Below are 19,663 nucleotides of genomic sequence, written 5' to 3'. Positions count from 1 at the left end.
AATCGCGGCGCTACCCCACAGGGGGTTATGGGCGTTAAAGTCGCCCAGTAACACAAAAGGAGGAGGCAGTTGTGCTATCAATGCAGCCAACACATGACGCGAGACATCACCATCTGGCGGAAGATACAAACTACAGACAGTAATAGGCTGAGGCGTCCACATCCTTACAGTGACAGCCTCTAAAGGTGTGTGAAGAGGTACACATTCGCTGTAGACAGAGTTAAGGATGTAGACGCAGACTCCACCAGATACCCTCTCATAAGCTGCCCGGTTCTTGTAATAACCCCGATACCCACGTAGGGCAGGGGTCCGCATTGCCGGAAACCAAGTTTCCTGTAGGGCAATGCAGAGGAAAGGGTGACTGCTGATGAGTTGGCGAAGCTCAGCAAGGTGGTGAAAAAAAGCGCTGCAGTTCCACTGGAGTATTGCTTTGTCCATGTCTGAAAAAGGCGTGAAGGGGCCGAGGAGGCAGATCACGCCACTGGGTCACCTGCTGCCACCGATGGAGGACCAGTACAATCTGCTTCCATGGCGTCTGAGGGTCCGGCAAGATCCAGGTCCTCAGCGGACGCCCGAATCTCCACCTTATCCCCAGACGCAGAGCCTGTAGGGAGCAGTGGGGTGGATGCCACCGCGTGGTCCTTGGCCTTAGAGGTCTTCTTCTTCGTCTTGTCTCTCTGGTCCGTGGGTTTCATTGGCTGGGAGGGCTCCAGTGAGTCAGTCTCCGGGACGGAGGAGGAGCGGGAAGCCCTGCGATCAGCCGCTGGTCTGCTTTTCTTCCATTGGCTGACGTCACCCTTCCCAGAGGCGGAAACCTGGGAAGGAAGGGACCCAAGGGACCCTTTCCGTGCTATTCGAGCAGGGGAAGTTTGAGGCTTCCCCAGCTTAGAAGTGGGGACTGATGTCCCCGATGGTTGGGGGGTTGCTGCTCCTGAGGCAGGTAGTGCAGGAGCAGCAGGGAGTGAAGCGCCCCCCACCATCAAGGGGGCAGGCGTAGCATTCCGGCTCTGAGAAGTGGCAGTCTGAGGGAGAGCTAATGGGGCCATAACAGTAGTAGCCGCGGCGTAAGAGGCAGGCATTCAAACAGGATGGAGGCGTTCGAACTTCTGCCTGGCCTCAGTGTATGTCAGGCGGTCCAGGGTCTTATACTCCATGATTTTGCGCTCTTTCTGGTAGATCCTGCAGTCCGGCGAGCAAGGTGAGTGGTGCTCTCCGCAGTTTACACAGATGGGAGGCGGAGCACATGGAGTATCGGGATGTGATGGGCGTCCACAATCTCGACATGTGAGGCCGGAAGTACAGCGGGAAGACATATGCCTGAACTTCCAGCACTTAAAGCACCGCATCGGGGGAGGGATATATGGCTTGACGTCACAACGATAGACCATCACCTTGACCTTCTCAGGTAAAGTATCACCCTCGAAGGCCAAGATGAAGGCACCGGTGGCAACCTGCTTATCCCTTGGACCACGATGTACGCGCCGGACGAAGTGAACACCTCGCCGCTCTAAATTGGCGCGAAGCTCGTCATCGGACTGCAATAGAAGGTCCCGATGGAATATTATGCCCTGGACCATATTAAGACTCTTATGGGGCGTGATTGTAACCGGAACATCCCCCAGCTTGTTACAATCGAGTAACCGGCGGGACTGGGCGGAGGACGCCGATTTGATCAAAACCGAGCCCGAGCGCATTTTGGACAAGCCCTCCACCTCCCCGAACTTGTCCTCTAAGTGCTCGACGAAGAACTGAGGCTTCATGGATGTAAAGGATTCACCATCAGCTCTCGTACACACCAGGTAGCGGGGCGAGTATGGTTCGCTGGCATCCTTAGTCTTTCGTTCCTCCCATGGTGTAGCCAGGGAGGGGAACGATTTGGGGTCATATGTAGTTGCATTGTATTGAGCCCTGGAACGCTTAGAGACTGCTGGCGGCTGGCCACCAGCAAGAGATGATGTACCACGCTTCATTGCGGGTCATCCGCCCTGATGCCACCTACTCCGACCAAGGGCCCTCCCCACGGGCGCCACCCAGCCTCAGCAACGACCACCTGGCAGGATGGCCATTGCCGGGAGTCCCAATGCCCCAAGGAGATAGGCATCTACTCCTTGGCATACGTGGGGAGTTAACGGCGCTGGCATCAGCAGAGCGATCCCTGTGTAGTCAGGGGGCTACAACCAACAGGGTACATGGCGGCCCCACCACAACGGACTGGCTACCGTGCTGGATTTCAGGTGATGTAGTCCAATATCGTCATTGGCGCATAAAGCGGCACAGCATAGCAGACTGCAAGAAACCGCACCCAAGAACAAATCCACGCCCAAGAGATGGTAGGTGAGCGGGACTGCTAAGCGATGACGACAAACCTGGCGAGAGATGGTAATGCTTGATGGACACATCGCTCCTTGTAAGGCGCCCTTCCCCAATCGGCTCGCTCTTCGGAAAATTTAGAAGGATGGAGGTCAAACCCGTTAGGGGACCATCTCACAAGGCCAAAACGTTTGAGACTCCTTTTAGTCGCCTCTTACGACAGGCAGGAATACCGTGGGCCTATTCTTACCCCTGAACCCACAGGGGGAAATAGGGGCAGAGGTGCGCTGCACGACCCCATCAACGCAGTTCAAGAGAGGGGTGTCTAAGTGCACAGCAGATGTATATAAAGGCCAACTGGACCTGCGGAATGCCCAACGTGAGGGGCCTGTCTGCCTGGTGGCAGCAGGGGAATGATAGAATCACCAGAAGTGGTCACTGTCAGAAAGATCATCATGGGGTGACCAATGCAGGGTAGTCACAAGAGCAGGGGAAGAGAGTGTGACATCAATAACATTAACAGTGCCAAAGTGAGTAGGGGGACCATCATTGAAGAGAGTCTGTAATAAGTTGGCCATGTAGAAGACTGCTACCTGTTGAAGTGGCACTCCCCCAATGGGGTAGTGTGCACTGAAGTCCCCAATGTGCAATATTTCCAGAAGGTGACAATAACATCCATTGCAATTCCACTGGATTATCATGTGGTGAGAGTCCACGTAAGACAAAGAAACCAAGGGGAGGTCATGTCACTTGGCCGATGGTTGTCCCCAATGAGGATGGGTGACACCCATAAAAACTGGATCTGATTCGGAACAAGGAGGAGGGAGCGAAGCCTCCCAGGAAGCCTCGTCTTTTGACTTGCCTGCTTCTTCTTCTTCTCCCTCAGAGAGAGGGAGGAGGTGTTATTGGTAAGAAAATAAGTGACAGTGATGTCCGGATCAGACAGAGAGCGAGTGGCTTTGGGGTCCTCTGAGCATAGATCTCTTGTCTGACCTGAGCATGCAAGCTTCCTATCCTGAGAATGCAAGGGAAGGATGTTCCGAGAAGGAGTCCCATCTCTAACACTAGCCACAGAAGAGGATGGTCTTCCTTGGCTGATAGGGAGGAAGAGGAGTGATTCCTGGGGGGGGGGGGGGGGGGGGGGGGAAGGGGTGGGAGCCGGCGAGGGTGAGGAAAGGGAAGGGGATAGGATGGGGGAAAGGGGGAGGGGTGAGGAGGGGAAGACTTAACTGAGGCACAGGTAGAGAAGAGATTTACAGAGTGAAGCCTGTCAAACTTCTTCCGGCCCTCAAAGAAGCTGAGATGGTCAAGGACCTTTATTTCCTGAATTCTTTTTACCTTCATGTACACTGGACAGTGCAGAGAGTGGGAAGAATGGAGACCAGAGCAGTTAACACAGAGGATGGGGTGTAAGGCCTCCCAACATGAAATGGACAGCCAGTCACCACAGATGGGAGTGGCATCACAGCACAAGAACATGTGGCAGAACTTGAGACAATGGAAGCAATGCAAGGGAGGTGGAATGTACAGTTTCACGTCACATCTGTACACCATTACATTGACCTTCTCGGGCAGGGTATCCTCCCCTCAAATGCCAGGATGAATGTCTTTAGGGCCTCTCTGGACACGTCAGATGAAATGAACGCCACGCTGTTCTAAATTAGCCTCAAGTTCATCATTGGACTGGAGGAGACGGATCCTTCAGAAAATTGCACCCCGTGTCATATTGAGTGACTTGTGATGAACAACAGTCAAGGGGATGTCTCCTAAACGGTTGTATGCACAGGGGAGGGAGGGGGGGAGGGTTGGCTGATTGGCAGAAGTTGTTTTTATAAGGAGAGAGCCATATCCAATCTTGTTTAACAACTCAACTTCACTGAACTTGTCCTAAATATGTCCTACAAAGAAAACGGGTAGGGTGGCAGCAAAAGTCTTCCTGTCGGTCCTGGTACAGGCCAGGATCCGTGAAAAGAGTTTCGCCTCAAGCAGGCGGGTCTGGCCCTCCTTCCAGGGGGTAGCCGAGGCGGCTAAGGCCAGGAATGCAGAAAGAGGAACTGACACAGAACTACATCGAGGAAGAAAGACCGCCTCAGAAGAGTGACCAGAGTAACACGTTTCATGTGCCAAACATCCACCCTGGTACCACCCATTCTGAACAAGGGCTCGCCCTGTGAGCACCACCCAGCCACAGTAATGGGCACCTGGCAGGATAGTTGTTGCTGGAAGTTCTGATGCCCTGAAAAGTTGGGCAACCACTCCTAGGCTTGCACAAGGCTTCCCAGCACAGGTGCCAGCAGTGTGATCCCTGTGGTATCAATGGGCTCAGTCAAATGGGTAAATAACAGTTCCATCACAAAGAATGGCTACCAAGCTGGTGACCTAAGGGTGTGAAAGGGCTATGGCAGGGAGTGAGGGGAAGAAGACGAAGAAGAGGAGGATGAGGATGCAGGGAGAGGAATCCACGCCAAAGACATTAGAGGGGGAGTTCTTCCCCATCTGGCTCACACTTCAGATTTCAAAATTAGAGATGGACGTCAAACCCCTGAGGGGGACCAAAAAAGAAAAGCCAAAGAGGAGGAATTATAATCACTATTGGAGGTAAGACACACAAATAGTTTATATTAAAATAAGTAAGTAACATTACAATTCATAGTTAGCAAATCACTAAAATTATTTTGCAACTCTCCATATCAAAAATAAGTGTAATCAGTTCATATCTTCTGGTGATAGAAGTCATTAGATTCACCGATTCTCACTGCGTACCTTATACTATCACCAAGTGATTATAATGAGCATCAAGAAATTGCCAATATCAACACATTATGCAAAAGTTGCAGACACAATTAAGTGTAATTTAGTGAGACAAAAAGAGTGATAGAAAGGTGTGTTTCATTCCAGAACTTATTTTTTGTTTGTTAAGTAATGCAATATTACTAAGTTATGCACATCACAGTTCATATTCCAATAAAGCTTTATCAGTTTTACTGAAAGCTAAGGTTCAGTTTCAGATGTTATATCTATCAGGTTATCCACCAGATAGATTACCAATGTCTTTGCATATGTCCATTTAGAGCAGTGGATGTATATCTCATATAAAAAACGCATCTAAAGACGTATGCCAGCTAAAATTGTGTGACTGTCATACAATAATGACATTCTAAGAATCTTATGTACAAGGCTGAAGTGATGTGTAGACACAAAGGACACAAAATACCTTGAGTTAAGCAATAACAATATAAAACACCTCCCATGCACATATGTAGACATGTAAATTAATTGCACATTTCCTTGCAGTGCAGTCGCACAGTTACACTTTACAATTTATATATCTCTCTATTCTGGGCTCTTTAGTATGTAGCACCAATAAAGACAGACAGAAAAAAAGTCCAAGAGCTGCAAAATTTCCCGTGGGTCCATCTGGTTAGTGATTTCATTACAAAGCTCAGCCAGACCTAGTGAGACACACTACAACTGGCGTTATGCATCGCACTGAGGCATATTGTTACAATTAGACATTGAAGATCCTTGTAAGCCTTTAGCAACTTATTACTTCCAAATACATAACACAGAATTATTGTAAAAGAGAAATCATAATAGGCCTAATTTAATTTTATTTATGTTATATACATTCTGGGGGGCCATGGTACTTGGTCATGGAATGCGCCGAAACAGTTTGCAGCTATGCTGATTAGGATACTTATAATAAAAAAATTAACAAAACATGAAAGAGTATTTCAATACATAACACACTGTACACAAAGAAATGTCTCAACTACTCCAGGAAACTATTATACAGTAACTTATAGAGGTGTCTGCTACAAGGAAACCTTTCCTCTTGAATTATGAATAGTTGTGATTTAATAAATTAATTTTTTTCCGTTCTGCTGGATGTATGTTGACAATGAACCTTTCAGAATAGTGCAGATCTGTCTGTACAATGCTTAAGGAAGTGTTAACAAGTGTATTATATCATTTTTCCAATTGGTGTCTACTGAATGAATTTTGTAGTTTCTCCTGAATGGAGAAAATAAAATGCTTCTTGACCATTGCCCTTCCATCACTTGCAAAAGAAATAATTTTGAAAAAGGGTGTAGGGCAAAAATACAGTGGTACACAATGCAGACACAAAGGTAGCTTGGTTTAATATAAACACAAAAATACTGGTTCCACATAAATCTTGGGTCTAGCCAATGATTGATCTGCAGTGTAGCCAGAGGTCTTAGCCAGCCTTTAAGTTGAACTATTTGGTTGAGAGATGGTGAAGCCACTAAATGTGAATTAAAAGTAGTGGTGAGAGTTTGACCTGTAGCACAGCCCCAGTCCTTGTTTACGGTACTTCAAACATAATCTTTTGTTTCAATACAAAATCTAAAATGGATAGCTAAAGCATTATCACAGGATATTTAGATCTCAAATGAGTACCTACACAACTTGTGGTTTTAATTGCCTGTGACTGCAGTCGCCCATGTCCGTGTGTGTGTGTGTGTGTGTGTGTGTGTGTGTGTGTGGTGTGTGTGTGTGTGTGTGTGTGGTGTGTGTGTGTGTGTTCGATTTCAATCCGTGTATATAACATTCAGATGCTTGTACACAAACTACTCCACAACATCCTACTTACAAAGTTTCACAAACCAGGTTTAAACGAGGAATCTAAGAATATATTACAGCCCCCTATGTGTCACTGCTATATTTATTTATTTAACCTGGCAAAGATTAAGGCCATCAGGCCCTCTCTTACATCTAACCAGGCATTCTACTTATTTTACAGTCATATGTTTTAGTAGGCATGTTAAACTACATCTAATACAAAAAGTGAGATAAACAATTAGAAAGGTACACCTCGAAAAATACATTATTGAAGAGAAAGATTTTAGGTAGGAGTGCTGGCAGCAGGGAGTATGAGGGAGACTCATGGTGAAGGGAGGAGAAGAATAGAGAGACATGATGAAACACGATTAAGGAAAATATAAAGGAAAAGAAGACTGTGTGGCTAATAGAGATAGATGAAGTGGAAGGCATCTCAGGAGCAAGATGGGAGTCGCTAGCTTTGCTATTCGACAGATGAGAGGATTGGCCTTGCACATTAATTTTGTGGAGAATTTTATGCGGATGATAGTAGGAAATGCTTCAACTTCTTCTTAAAAGCAACAGTAGATTGAATTTTCCTCAAGGTAAGGGGCAGTTTGTTCCAGAGGCGGACAGCGGCAACTGAGAAGGAGTTTGCAAAAGTTTTTGTTTTGTGAGTGGGCACAGTTAGGATACCTGATAAGAGTGACCTCGTGTTTCGATTATGATGGCATGACAGGTTTTTAATCTCTGAAGCTAGGTACTGGGGTGCTTGCGCGACGAGGAGTCGGTGAAGTAGACATAGAGTGTGGTAGTCACGCAGTTTGTCCGGCCGCAGCCACCCTAGCTCGGAGTATGAAGCACTAACATGATCATATCGGCGAATGTTGCAGGTGTAACGCACACAGGCATTCATGGTTAGCTCTAGCCGTCTTTTGTTTTCACTACTCATGCCTTGTTGAATCACATCACATCAAGAAGTCAAGATCTGACTAATTACAGGAAGTGCAGAATCCTTTGTATACTACATATGCAAGTGGAACAGGAAGCATCCCTAAAAAAATGGTACAATCAAAACTACCATCTGCCATGCACTTCACAGAAGTTTGCACAGTACAAACATAAAAGTTTCCTATAGTCATTCATCAATACCATATACTGCAACATTTATACATAGAATTATGAATTATTTCACCCTCAGACCACCAGATCCAAAGTTATAAATAAATAGTACATCTCATCCTTCATTTCACACAGGTGCACCTTCCAATAATAAAACTAATATTAAAGCATAACAAATATAAATATGGGGCTAGTTTTGTTTATCTTCCAGGTTTCCCTCTAAATCATTATAATTGGCTTGTCAACAATCCACAGTACTCACATTTTTTTCTGCTTCAACACTCTCAATGCTTTCTGCTTAACTGAATTTTTTGCTGGTCCTTCCCTCATTTTCTTCATCTGATCTTTGTATTTCACTAGTTCCTGATCAAGTCGAGCTATTTTCTTTTCAACTGATTCCGCTCTGCTATCAACCTAGAACAATCGATGTAGGATACATAGCGGTAAAAATTTTTTAATGTGAACATATTTTTCGTCTGCTAACAAGGATTAATAAAACAGGTTAGTTTCATCAAACAAGGGGGTCATACAAGTTTTGCGTTTTTACGTTTTATTACGGTAAAAGAGGCATCTTTAATAAATACGTAATAAACAATATCGGCAACAATAACTTCTAAAGTAAATAACTTACGCCAGCTATACAGTCAGTCAAATTTGGTGGGGGCTCTTTCGGTTTTCCTTTCCCGAACAACCTATTCATTTTTATTTTTTTGGTGTAACGACGAGCGACTACTGTTCACCAAATAACAACAAAATCCTCCTACAAATGTCACAATTTCCAGATCACAGTCATGCGAATTCAAAGTATTTAGTAACACAGATTTAACTCAAGGATGTTCTGCCAACTACATAGCAGATAGAAAATTCGAGTTCTTTCGTACATTGTACCCATTACTTTTAGATAAATCCAGCCCCTGATAGTAGCAGAAGACTGACACATAGAAAGCATTTAATAAATATTTATTCGAAGACATCCGAACCAAATTAAGTAGAACAAGAGAAAGAATGACGAATTTGTATAAAACTTATAAAAAAATACTGACGTTTTCATTAATCATAAAAATATTGAAAAGAACACGATTTTGCTTTAAAGTATATTCCTTCTGGAATCGTTGTGAAAAAATAGTATTTAAAATTACCCGAAATTTAATTCGGAAAACCAGATATGAGCAGCTGTTACTACTGATATCTCTGACGAATGGTAAATACGTGAATTTGTTTTGTGTTTTGCATAGTGAGTGTGGGTGGTGGCACGTGAAACGAAAAATATGACAACTGCTATGAATACGATGAAGAAAAAATTAACACAAAATGATCTTAGAAGAATAATGAGCGAACAGAAGCAGAAGCTTCTACAGTCTGTAAAAAAAATTGATTCACCTCTGGCAAAATATCCTTTCTTGTATGGTTATGTATAAGATGTATGTTTTAAAGGTCTTTTATACTGTTTCGGTAATATTACACTGCCGTGCCGTCTGTGTAAGTTTAATATAGGCGTAACTGAGTGAACACATGCCTCATTAAGTATGTTTCTTTACGTCACTTAACTTGCCCATACTCCTCACCTGAAGATCAAACAGTGTCTGATACTTCAAACAGAAGTTCTATACTCATCCGTGGTTTTGTGCTGAACTTTTATTAGATAGTGTTGATTTCTTTTCAAATTCTGAGTTTGTGTTTTCAGAGAAACATTTTCATTTCAAATACGTTAACCGCAGGCACACAATATATTGTGAAGACTTATGGAATGTACTCTTTAAGTGATGAGGAGGAACGCGGTTGGATATCCAACTCCTTGACCAGATTGCTTATATTCTTGTCTGCCCTGAGATACGCCCATGAGCTATGTTTTGAGATACAGTCGCCATGGCTGATGTAGCCTTTGAACACCTGATTACTACTATTTGGTTCAATAGCAATATTGTTTGCATGACTTAAGTTTACATTTCTATTAACTGCTTTATATTTGTAGTCACTGTATATTCTGTATTATTTCTTTATCCTCATCATGTAATGATTGTGCTTCCTCAAATACATATTGGCAGGATGAAACAGAACAATACTGAGTCAATGAACACAAACCAAAGTCAGGAAGGAAGTCAGGAGGTCCAATGAGCAGCAATGGGGTCCTCCTGACCAAGATTTCTACAGCACATTTCATAATTGTTATAGAGTTCGAGACTGTTCCATGCATGTGTATATTCATGCTTTTTTAATTCAGCTATTGTACATACAACACAACATTGAAACTTCCTGGCAGATTGAAACTGTGTATCAGACTGTGATTCAAGCACAGAATATTTGGGTAAAGTGTAGTTACATAGCACCTGGCCCTTCCTTTATGTGCTGCACATCATGAATGATGGGAAATGGAAATGATGAATTGTGAATCAGCTGTCAGTAGCCAATGTCAATCATTGAAGGCATTGATGCCTTTCAGTCAAACACGGTTATTGATTTCACTTGTTTTTGTTATGGAGAGCAGGAAGGAAACTAGATATGCTGGCAGGCTTGTTTTAGTAGATTGATATGTAGTATAGCCTGAGATATATGTTACTCATTACAGTAACCTACTTGTAGGTCTTATTTCCAGTTATGCCAAAAATCATGACAGTATGGTTAATTTCTAATCAAATAGCTAACTCTATTTACAAACCATAAGAAATAATGAACAAGCATTCTGATTGGCTGCTACAAACCATTCATTGTGCAGTTACCAAGTGGAGCAAACAACGGAAGATACATATACCAACCATAATTGCTAGTGCCACTTCAGATTGTTGTCAATCTAGATGGATTGGAGCTTCACACAATGAGCCTCACTCATTGTGGATCCATTCATTTCCACTTGTGGTACCTGTAAGTCGTTTTAATTTGTTTGAAGTTACATAATATTAGTCTTCACAAACTTAGGGTTTGGGCTTTGCTGTGAAGCAGTAGTAAGCCTGTTTCATTATTCTCCTGGCTTCATGCAGTGTGGATGTGCTTGAGACCTTTATCAGTATGTCATCACCAAACATCACAGTTTTCTGAGAGTCCTATAATGTCCTCAGTAAATTGGTTATGAAGGCAAAGAATGGTGATGTACCCGTCACTAAACCCTATGGAACTCCATATTTAATGTTGAAACAAGTTTCAGGCTTGCAGCTGATCATCGTCTAGTACATTCCACAGTAGTTCAACTGGGCACTTGCCAGTCTGACTGACAATCTTCAATGGCTCACCTGAAGATGACTAGCAGGTGCTAAGTTGAAATATTGTAGGATGTATTAAATGATGACTGGCAAGCCAAAAAGTTGTTTGTAAATTCAGTTTGCCAGGAAAATTTTAAAATTCACGCCATATTTTTTGTTTTCCTGTTCCAAAATTCATCTAATTCATGTTGTGTAATTTGCTGATGTGACTCTGTGTTCTGTTGTTAAGATGTGTGACAAGCTAGGCTGTGACTCCCTGGATTTGTGATATAGAGTTGAGAACTGTAGGTAAGGTGTGCACTACACGTCAGAAGCTACTACTCAGGCAGTTGACTGTGTTGGGTGCACACAAGGGCTTTTTAGATTCGGCAACTTTCCATCCAATCCAGAAAACAATAACAGTAGGAAAACCAGGAGTATCAATGTAAGATTGAAAGAAATGCTTCCCACAGTTGAGAGTTTTAAAATCCTAATGGTAAACTGCCTAAGCATTCACAACAAAGTGCCAAGGCTTGACGTGCTCATAAGAAGCAGTGAAGCTCACATAATACCAGGTACAGAAAGCTGCTTGAAACTGGAAATTGATAGCAGTGAGATTTTTGAGGAAAATTTGAGTGTCTATTGATCGGAGGGATAGGCAGATGGCAAGTGGAGGTGACGCGTTTGTCACAATAGGGCTAGATAAGAAACTTGAACCCAGCAATTTAGAAATTGAAGCTGCATGTGAAACAGTTTGCGCAAGACTCAGTATCAGGTGGGGGCATAAAATGATTATTGGATCCATCTATCACCGACCAGACTCATCTCCTGATGTAATCAAAAACTTAAGAGAAAACCTCAGTTCACTTGTTCGTAAGTTCCCCAATCATACAATAATCATTGATGAAGACGTTAATCACCCGACAATTAATTGGGAAAATTACAGTTTTGTTAGTGTGTGTTATAAGACATCCTGTGAAACTCTGCTAAGTGCGTTCTCTGAAAACTATTTTGAACAGATAGTTAGGAGCCCCACTCACGATGAAAACATATAGAATCTAACGGCAACAAATGGAGCTAACCTCTTTGAGTAAAACATGTTTGTGGCAACAATGATTACCAAAGTACAAAGGGCAACTAAAACAAGCAGAAAGATGTATATGTTCAGTAAACTTGATAAAAAGTCAGTAGTTTCATATCTCAATAAGGAACTTGAAACTTGCAGCACAGCTCAGAAGCATGTAGAGAAACTCTGTATCAAGTTTGAAAGAATGTTTTCCATGCACTGGATAGATATGTACACAGTAGAACAATTCATAATGGAAGGGAACCTCCATTGTATACAATCACTGTAAAGAAATTTCTAAAGAAACAGAGGTGTGAAATAAAGTGTAGGACTATACATAGAGAGATGCTGACTGAAACATGTTTGGCTGTCAAGAGAGCAATTTGACCGAGTGAGGTGGCGCAGTGGCTAGCACACTGGACTCGCATTCGGGAGGATGACGGTTCAATGCCGCGTCCGGCCATCCTGATTTAGGTTTTCCGTTATTTCCCTAAATCGCTCTAGGCAAAAGCCATGATGGTTCCTTTGAAAGGGCACGGCCGACTTCCTTCCCCGTCCTTCCCTAATCCAATGAGACCGATGACCTCGCTGTGTGGTCTTCTCCCTGAAACAACCCAATAGAGCAATTTGTGAAGTCATCAAAGACTACCATAGCAGAATACTGTCAAGTGCTCTTTCACAGAACTCAAAGACATTCTGGTCGTGTGTAAAGGCTGTTAGTGGCACCAAATGAGACAGGAACTAAAATTAAGGGTAGAAATGCTAAACCTGAAGTGCTTAACTCCATTTTCAAATGTTCCCTTACAGAGGAAAACCCAGGAGAATTACCCAAGTTTAATCATCGTACCATTGAAAAGATCGATGAAATAAGTATTGGTGTCAGTGGTGTTGAGAATCAGCGGAAATCATTGAAACTGAACAAGGCTCCAGGCCCTGGTGGAATCCCTGTCAGATTTTATAGTTCTACTGAATTTGTGACCGAGTTAGCCCCTGTTCTTACTGTAATCTATTGTAGATCCCTCAAACAAAAAACCTTGCTCAGTTCTTGGAAAAAGGCACAGGTCGCACTTGTCTACAAGAAGGGTAGTCAAAGTGATCTACAAAGCTACCGTCCAATATTCTTGACAGCAATTTGTTCTAGAATCCTAAAACATATTCAGAACTCAAACAAAATGAGGTATCTTGAACAGAATGACCTTCTCAGTGCCAACCAGCATGGATTTAGAAAATGTCAATCCAGAGAAACCCAACTCGCACTTTTCTCACACGACATACTGAAGGCTTTGGATCAAGCCAAGTTAGATACAGTATTTATTAATTTCCGAAAAGCATTTGACTCAGTATTGCACCTAAGCTTATTGTCAAAAGTACGATCATATGAGGTATCAAGTGAAATTTGTGACTGGACTGAGGACATTTTGGTTGGGAGGACACAGCATGTTATCTTGGATGGAGAGTCATCGTCAGATGTAGAAGTACCTTTAGGTGTGCCCCAGGGAAATGTGTTGGGACCCTTGCAGTTCATCTTGTATGTTAATGACCTCGCAGACAATTTTAATAGTAAAATCAGGCTTTTGTAGATGATGCAGTTCTTTATAATGAAGCAATACCTGAAAGAAGCTGCATAAATATTCAGTCAGGTCTTGATAAGATTTCAACGTGGTGCAGAGATCAGCAACTTGCTGTAAATGTTCAGAAACCTAAAATTTTGCTCTTAACAAAATGAAAAAAAAAAAAAAAAATGCAGTGTCATATGACTATAATACCAATGAGCCACTGTTGACATTGGCCAACTCATACACATAATTGGGTGTAATACTTTGTAGATAGATAGATATTCAGCGATCACAGGCCCTGCAGACCATGTGCTGCTTCCACAAACTGCCTCCATTCCTTCCTGTTTTGTACCTGGTTCCTCCAGGTGTCTTCGATTCCCAGGGCTGCTAGGTCCTTCACCAGGTCGTCCATCCAGCGTTGCCTTGGTCATCCAATGGAGTGTTTGATTTCCCCACTAGTGCCATCTTTGCCTGTCTTCCATCTGGCATATGAGCTACATTGCCCACCATTGTATTCTTTTGCTTTTTATCTTTTTTAGGATATTTGGTTGTCACATCAGAAGGTAGATTTCCTTGTTTTTCCTCCTCCTCCACTCTCCATTATCTAAAACTGGTCCCCATATCTTCCTCATTACTCTTCTTTCAAATATTGATAGTTTTTCCCTTTCTCCTTAGTCATGCTCCATGTTTCTGAACCGTACATTACTGCTGGGCATATCACTGTGTTGTAGATTTCATCTTAGTGTTCACTGAGATTGATTTAGAGCTGAGTGTCTCTGAGGGAATGCATGCATTTCATTCCCACTGCTATTCTTTCCTTTATGTTCATTTTTGTCTTGTTGTCTGTGGTAAACCAAGATCCCAAGTATTTGAACTGGTGTACTCTCTTGAACCTCTTGCCATCTACCTCAGGAAATTCTTCCTGCTCTCGTCTTCTTCCTCCTCTCGTCTTCTTCCTGCTCTCGTCTTCTTCCTGCTCTCGTCTTCTTCCTGCTCTCGTCTTCTTCCTGCTCTCGTCTTCTTCCTGCTCTCGTCTTCTTCCTGCTCTCGTCTTCTTCCTGCTCTCGTCTTCTTCCTGCTCTCGTCTTCTTAATTGCGTGAACTCTGCTTTGTCTCGATTCAATTTGAGCCCTACCTTTTGTTCTTAACTGTCCATTTTCTGGTACATTTCTTTCAACTCGTGCTTTGATTCACTTAGTAGTACTATGTCATCTGCATGTGCGAGACAGTTGAAGTTACGGTCCATCTCTACTCCAGCCCACTCCTGTTGCCTACACTCTTTTATTACTTTCTCTAAGATGACATTGAACAGAACACATGAGAGAGCATCACCTTGTCCGAGGCCTGTCTAATCTCAAATGTTTCTGATGTGGGTCCTCAGAAATGTACTGCTGCCTTTGACCCTTCCATACAAACTTGCACCATTTCACTCACTTCCCAGGGATTCTGAAGTCATGCATTGCATTGTATACACTATTCCTGTGGATGCTATCATATGCATGTTGAAAATCGACAAACAGGCTGTAGACATCCTTACCATATTCCCAATGTTTTTTCAAACAATTGTCTTAGTGTGAAAATGTGATCTATTGTCGATCGGTTTGGTGGAAAGCCAGCTTGGTACTCCTGTATGTTGTTCTCTATGAATGGTTGCAATTTTCTGTGGGTAATGATGGACAGCACCTTATACGTTACATTCAACAAGCTGATTCCTCTGTAGTTACCGCATTCCATTTTGCTTCCCTTCTTGTATATTGGGCATATTATAGCCAATTTCCGTTCTTCTGGCAGTGTCTCCTTCTCCCATATGAACTGGATCAGTTTATATATCTCTTAAGTGTAAGCTGTCACCTCCCTCCTTGGTTAATTATGAAGTTATTCTGTCCTCGCCTGGGGCTTTGTTGTTTCTGAGTCCTTTGGTTGCGATCTTCACGTCTTCTTCACTAACTTCCCAGACTTCATCTTTCCTTTCCTCCATAGAGTTTGCAGGTAATATCTCATCCAGGTCTGGGTGATTCAACAGTTCTGAGAAGTTCTCTTTTCATCTTTCTACAATTCTTTCCTTGTCATTTATCAAGTTGCAGTTCTTATCTCTAATGAAAAAAGTTGGGCTCTGAAACCCGCATTTCTGATTTTTATGGTTTGGAATTGCCTTGAGTTCTTGTTTTGTCTCTCTGCTTCCACTAGTTCTAGCAAACTGGTTAGATATGTTCTCTTCTCTGCTCTTAGGATTCACTTTGTCTCCCTTCTGATGTCCCCTTTTCTGCTCATTCTCCCTGACAGCTAGCCACTGCTCCCCCATCTCCCTTCTCTTTTCTGTAGCCTACTGGCATGTCTTGTTGAACCATTTCCTCTTCTTTATTATCTTCTTTCTTCCCAATAGCACTTTGTAGGGATATGAAACAGAATGATCACATTGATTCAGTTGTGGGTGATGTAGGTTTATTGGTAGAATACTGGCAAAGTGCAATCAGTTTACGGAGGAGATTGTTTACAAATCAGTCATGCAACCAGTTCTAGTATGTTGCTTCCAGTGTATGGGACCTGTACAAAATAGAACTAACAGGGGATTTTGAACACATACAGAGAAGGGCAGCACAAACTATCACAGATTTGTTTAATTGGTGGGAGGGTGTCACAGAGATACTGAAGGAACTGAACTGAACTGGAAGACTCGGGAAGATAGACATAAACTGACCCAAGAAAGTCCATTAACAAAATTTCAACAATATGAAAATATGCTACAACCCCTACATATCGCTCACACAGGCATCGTGAGGATAAAATTAGAATAATTATTGCATGCACAGGGGCATTCAAACATTCTTTCTGCACTCCACACGTGAATGGAACAGGGCAAAACCCTAATACAATGGAACGTACCTTCTGCCATTCACCTCATGGCTGCTTTCAGAGTGTAGATCTAGATATGACTCTACCCATGTAAGGAGGATATCTTAAACACCATACAATTTTTGTTGCCCTTGTAGAATGTTGTCTCCGTACAGTTATTGAAGTGCTCAGCAAGATCACAGAAAATGCTGACAGGGTAATTTTTGTTGTTAGGTTCTACCAGAACTCAGTTTGTGAGATCATTTACGTAAGGAGTCTGCTGTTTTTGATGATAAATATGTCATTCTCAACTATCCTTCATCTATGATATTGTTACTTAGGGCACTCTGTGAAACATACATTTGTATGGCAGCTAAGAATCAGATGAAGAATCTATTTGCTTGTATTCATAGAAACGAAGCTTGGCCGAAACAAAAGCTAGTGCAGTCTGTCCAATGTACACACATTAAAGAGCATAATATTGGCAATTTGGTTGTACTATTATGTACCCTTAACTCGTAACTGTACGTATACCGATTCAGGTCAACTTACGTGCATCCTGTGTGATTCGGTGGTGCGCAGTGAGGCAGTGTGGACTGTGCACATCAACAGCAAGCAGCACCGTGAAAATGTTGCACAGGTTAAGAAGAAACGAGAAGCAGAGCGCGAGCGAGAGCGTATTGCGGAACTTGCCCGTGTGCAAGTCAAGAGGCGGCCACCCACACCACCACCACAGCCAGCTAAGAAGCTGAAAAGTGAGCAGTTTTGTTTTATATTCAAACTTCCAAAGCACTTACTAGACTAGAATCATCATATAAGATTATGAGTGATATAGAAATTAATCACACAACAAATTATATGCTTATGGAAGCGTAATTACTACATTGTTCATAACCTCTGAAAAGTTGGTCATATGCTCTGACATTAAGTATGTGCACTTTGTGAGATGCAGTTGTAATTTACTTATTATAAATTTCTGTTATAAATGTTTCATTTTCAACTGTGTACCTCATATACATGCAATGTCTGCTGACTAACTTATGACGAGTCCATAGAAACAAACACCAAAACACTGTGCCTAGCCAGCTCGTCCACACATGCACTAAAATTTACTGAACAGGTTGTGAATAATGACATAGGGTTGTAATGGGAAACATAGTTTATAATCAAATAGCTCAAATATTCTAGTAGGAAATGCACCAATTCTTACTTGGAACAACCCCAATACAAGATCTAGCAATATCCTATTACCCCACCAGCTGTAGGAAAAAAAAAAAAAAAAAAAAAAAAAAAAAAAAAAAAAAAAAAAAAAAAAAAAAAATGGTGCAGTTCATGATTTACACGGCTTAAAACACCAACATTCATAAGTATCCAATATGCATTAGTGCTGTCATGCGGTTTTTATAGCAATGTTCAGTCCTCCACACATGAACACATCTGTCGAAGTTATTTAATGTACAGACCATATCTAACTTATCAAAAATCAGAGCCCACGGCATTCATGTCATTTAAAGTTCACCAGTATAGTATGCACCATAGCATTACTATAAGTGTCTACACTAAGTTCAACACTCTGGAAACAAGAGTCTGAAACTCTTCTTTCTTTCAAAGTATTTCTGCATTTAGTAATGACCCTCATACCTGTGTGTGTGTGTGTGTGTGTGTGTGTGTGTGTGTGTGTGTGTGTGTGTGGGTGGGTGGGTGGGTGGGTGGGTGGGTGAAGGGTGCGGGGGGGGGGGGGGGGGGGGGAGATGCAATTACATTCCCTCATTCCTAATCTCACTTACATTTCCTTGTATTCTCATTAGCTCACATATTTAAAAAGCATAAAATTGCTCAGTTGGTGTTCGTAAGTGTAATCCACACAAATAACGCCCAAATTTTGGATTGCTCACCAGAGCATGGAACTCTGGGCCCTCAGACGTTTAGACATCCTGAACACAAACCCATAAACAAAACGATAGGTCATCAAAGAATGTCAGCTGTATAATCAGACATATTTTAACATAAGTGATCTCGCAAGTAATGACTCGGCTGTGGTGGCTAGACAGTCTGTACTAAAGGCCACAGTTGGGTGAGGTACTCCAGTGCTTGTAAGAATATGTAGTCTGTGTCTGATTTTTTCAAGCATTTTTTTCATTATTGTGATGTAATGAGTTTTTGAATCTGTGGAATATACTATAACAGAAGTTTTATTTTGTTTATGTATGTGCGACAAGTGTGTGTCTTCCAGTCAGATACTACTAGTAAATTATTCTGCTGGCAGTTTCTTACATTCAGAGGTAGCGGGGTCAAATCTCTGTGTAACCACTTTGATGTAGGTTTTCTGGCTTTTTCTTGAACTGTCTCTGATAAACATCAAGAATGGTCCTTCACAAAATCCACAGTGAATACCCCACCAAACTCAAACTTTCCTTTTATTGCCTTCACTAATGTGACACACACAAGCATTTACAGCTCCTCTGGCATCTTCTGAAAAATACAATTTGTGACATTTAAATGTTAATCTCCAACTTGAGCTAAACATTTCTCCCCACCGTAAAGTGTATGTAGGATAATGTCAACTTTCCTGAGGTCATTTTGCTGCTTGTGACTGTCACAGTAACTTCAGAAGGAACAAGCTGTCACATTTCAGTGTAATCACCATCTCATGATACGGTACCTTCGGGGTCACTATGCTGCTGAAAATCTTCAGGAAGCTCTGGGAGACCTGAGTTTCTCCCAGCACATACATTGTTCAAATAACTTACTGGAATGCAGCCAAGTGATGTCAACAACTGCTGATGTTTCGACAAGTGCACACCAGTCATTTTCAAATATATGTGCACACACGCACACACACACAGTAAACACTAGTGCTATCTCACAATCAAAGATGACTGGCTTCACAGGTTGCCAATAGTGAAAATTAATAACCAATGGTGAGGTAGCATTAACTCTGTTCCTCTGTTTTCGACAATCGAGAGAGCAGGATTCAACACATAGTTTAAACAAAATCCTCCATCTCTGCTTGTAAGGTTACTTGCTAATTTAATTTCAGC

General features: G+C 42.4%; 2 protein-coding genes across 2 annotated transcripts in view; one reads left to right on the top strand and one right to left on the bottom strand.

Annotated features, from left to right (window-relative positions):
- Window positions 1–8,709, bottom strand: part of LOC126293488 (charged multivesicular body protein 5) — a 56,886-nt gene extending 48,177 nt beyond the window's left edge. The window contains exons 1-2 of the mRNA XM_049986741.1: window positions 8,627–8,709; window positions 8,258–8,409 (exon numbers count right to left, since the gene is read on the bottom strand). Coding sequence (XP_049842698.1) covers window positions 8,258–8,409; window positions 8,627–8,695 — 221 coding nt within the window. The 5' untranslated portion in view covers window positions 8,696–8,709. The remainder of the gene's footprint in view (window positions 1–8,257; window positions 8,410–8,626) is intronic.
- Window positions 8,710–8,878: 169 nt separating this feature from the next.
- LOC126293486 (zinc finger protein 830) overlaps window positions 8,879–19,663 on the top strand; it is a 45,679-nt gene continuing 34,894 nt past the window's right edge. Inside the window, exons 1-2 of the mRNA XM_049986739.1 lie at window positions 8,879–9,385; window positions 17,151–17,377. Of these exons, the coding sequence (XP_049842696.1) occupies window positions 9,264–9,385; window positions 17,151–17,377 (349 nt within the window). The 5' untranslated portion in view covers window positions 8,879–9,263. The remainder of the gene's footprint in view (window positions 9,386–17,150; window positions 17,378–19,663) is intronic.

The sequence above is a fragment of the Schistocerca gregaria genome, chromosome 10 (assembly GCF_023897955.1).
Source record: "Schistocerca gregaria isolate iqSchGreg1 chromosome 10, iqSchGreg1.2, whole genome shotgun sequence".
Classification (NCBI taxonomy): Eukaryota; Metazoa; Arthropoda; class Insecta; order Orthoptera; family Acrididae; genus Schistocerca; species Schistocerca gregaria.
This window is presented reverse-complemented; position numbering and strand designations above follow the sequence as displayed.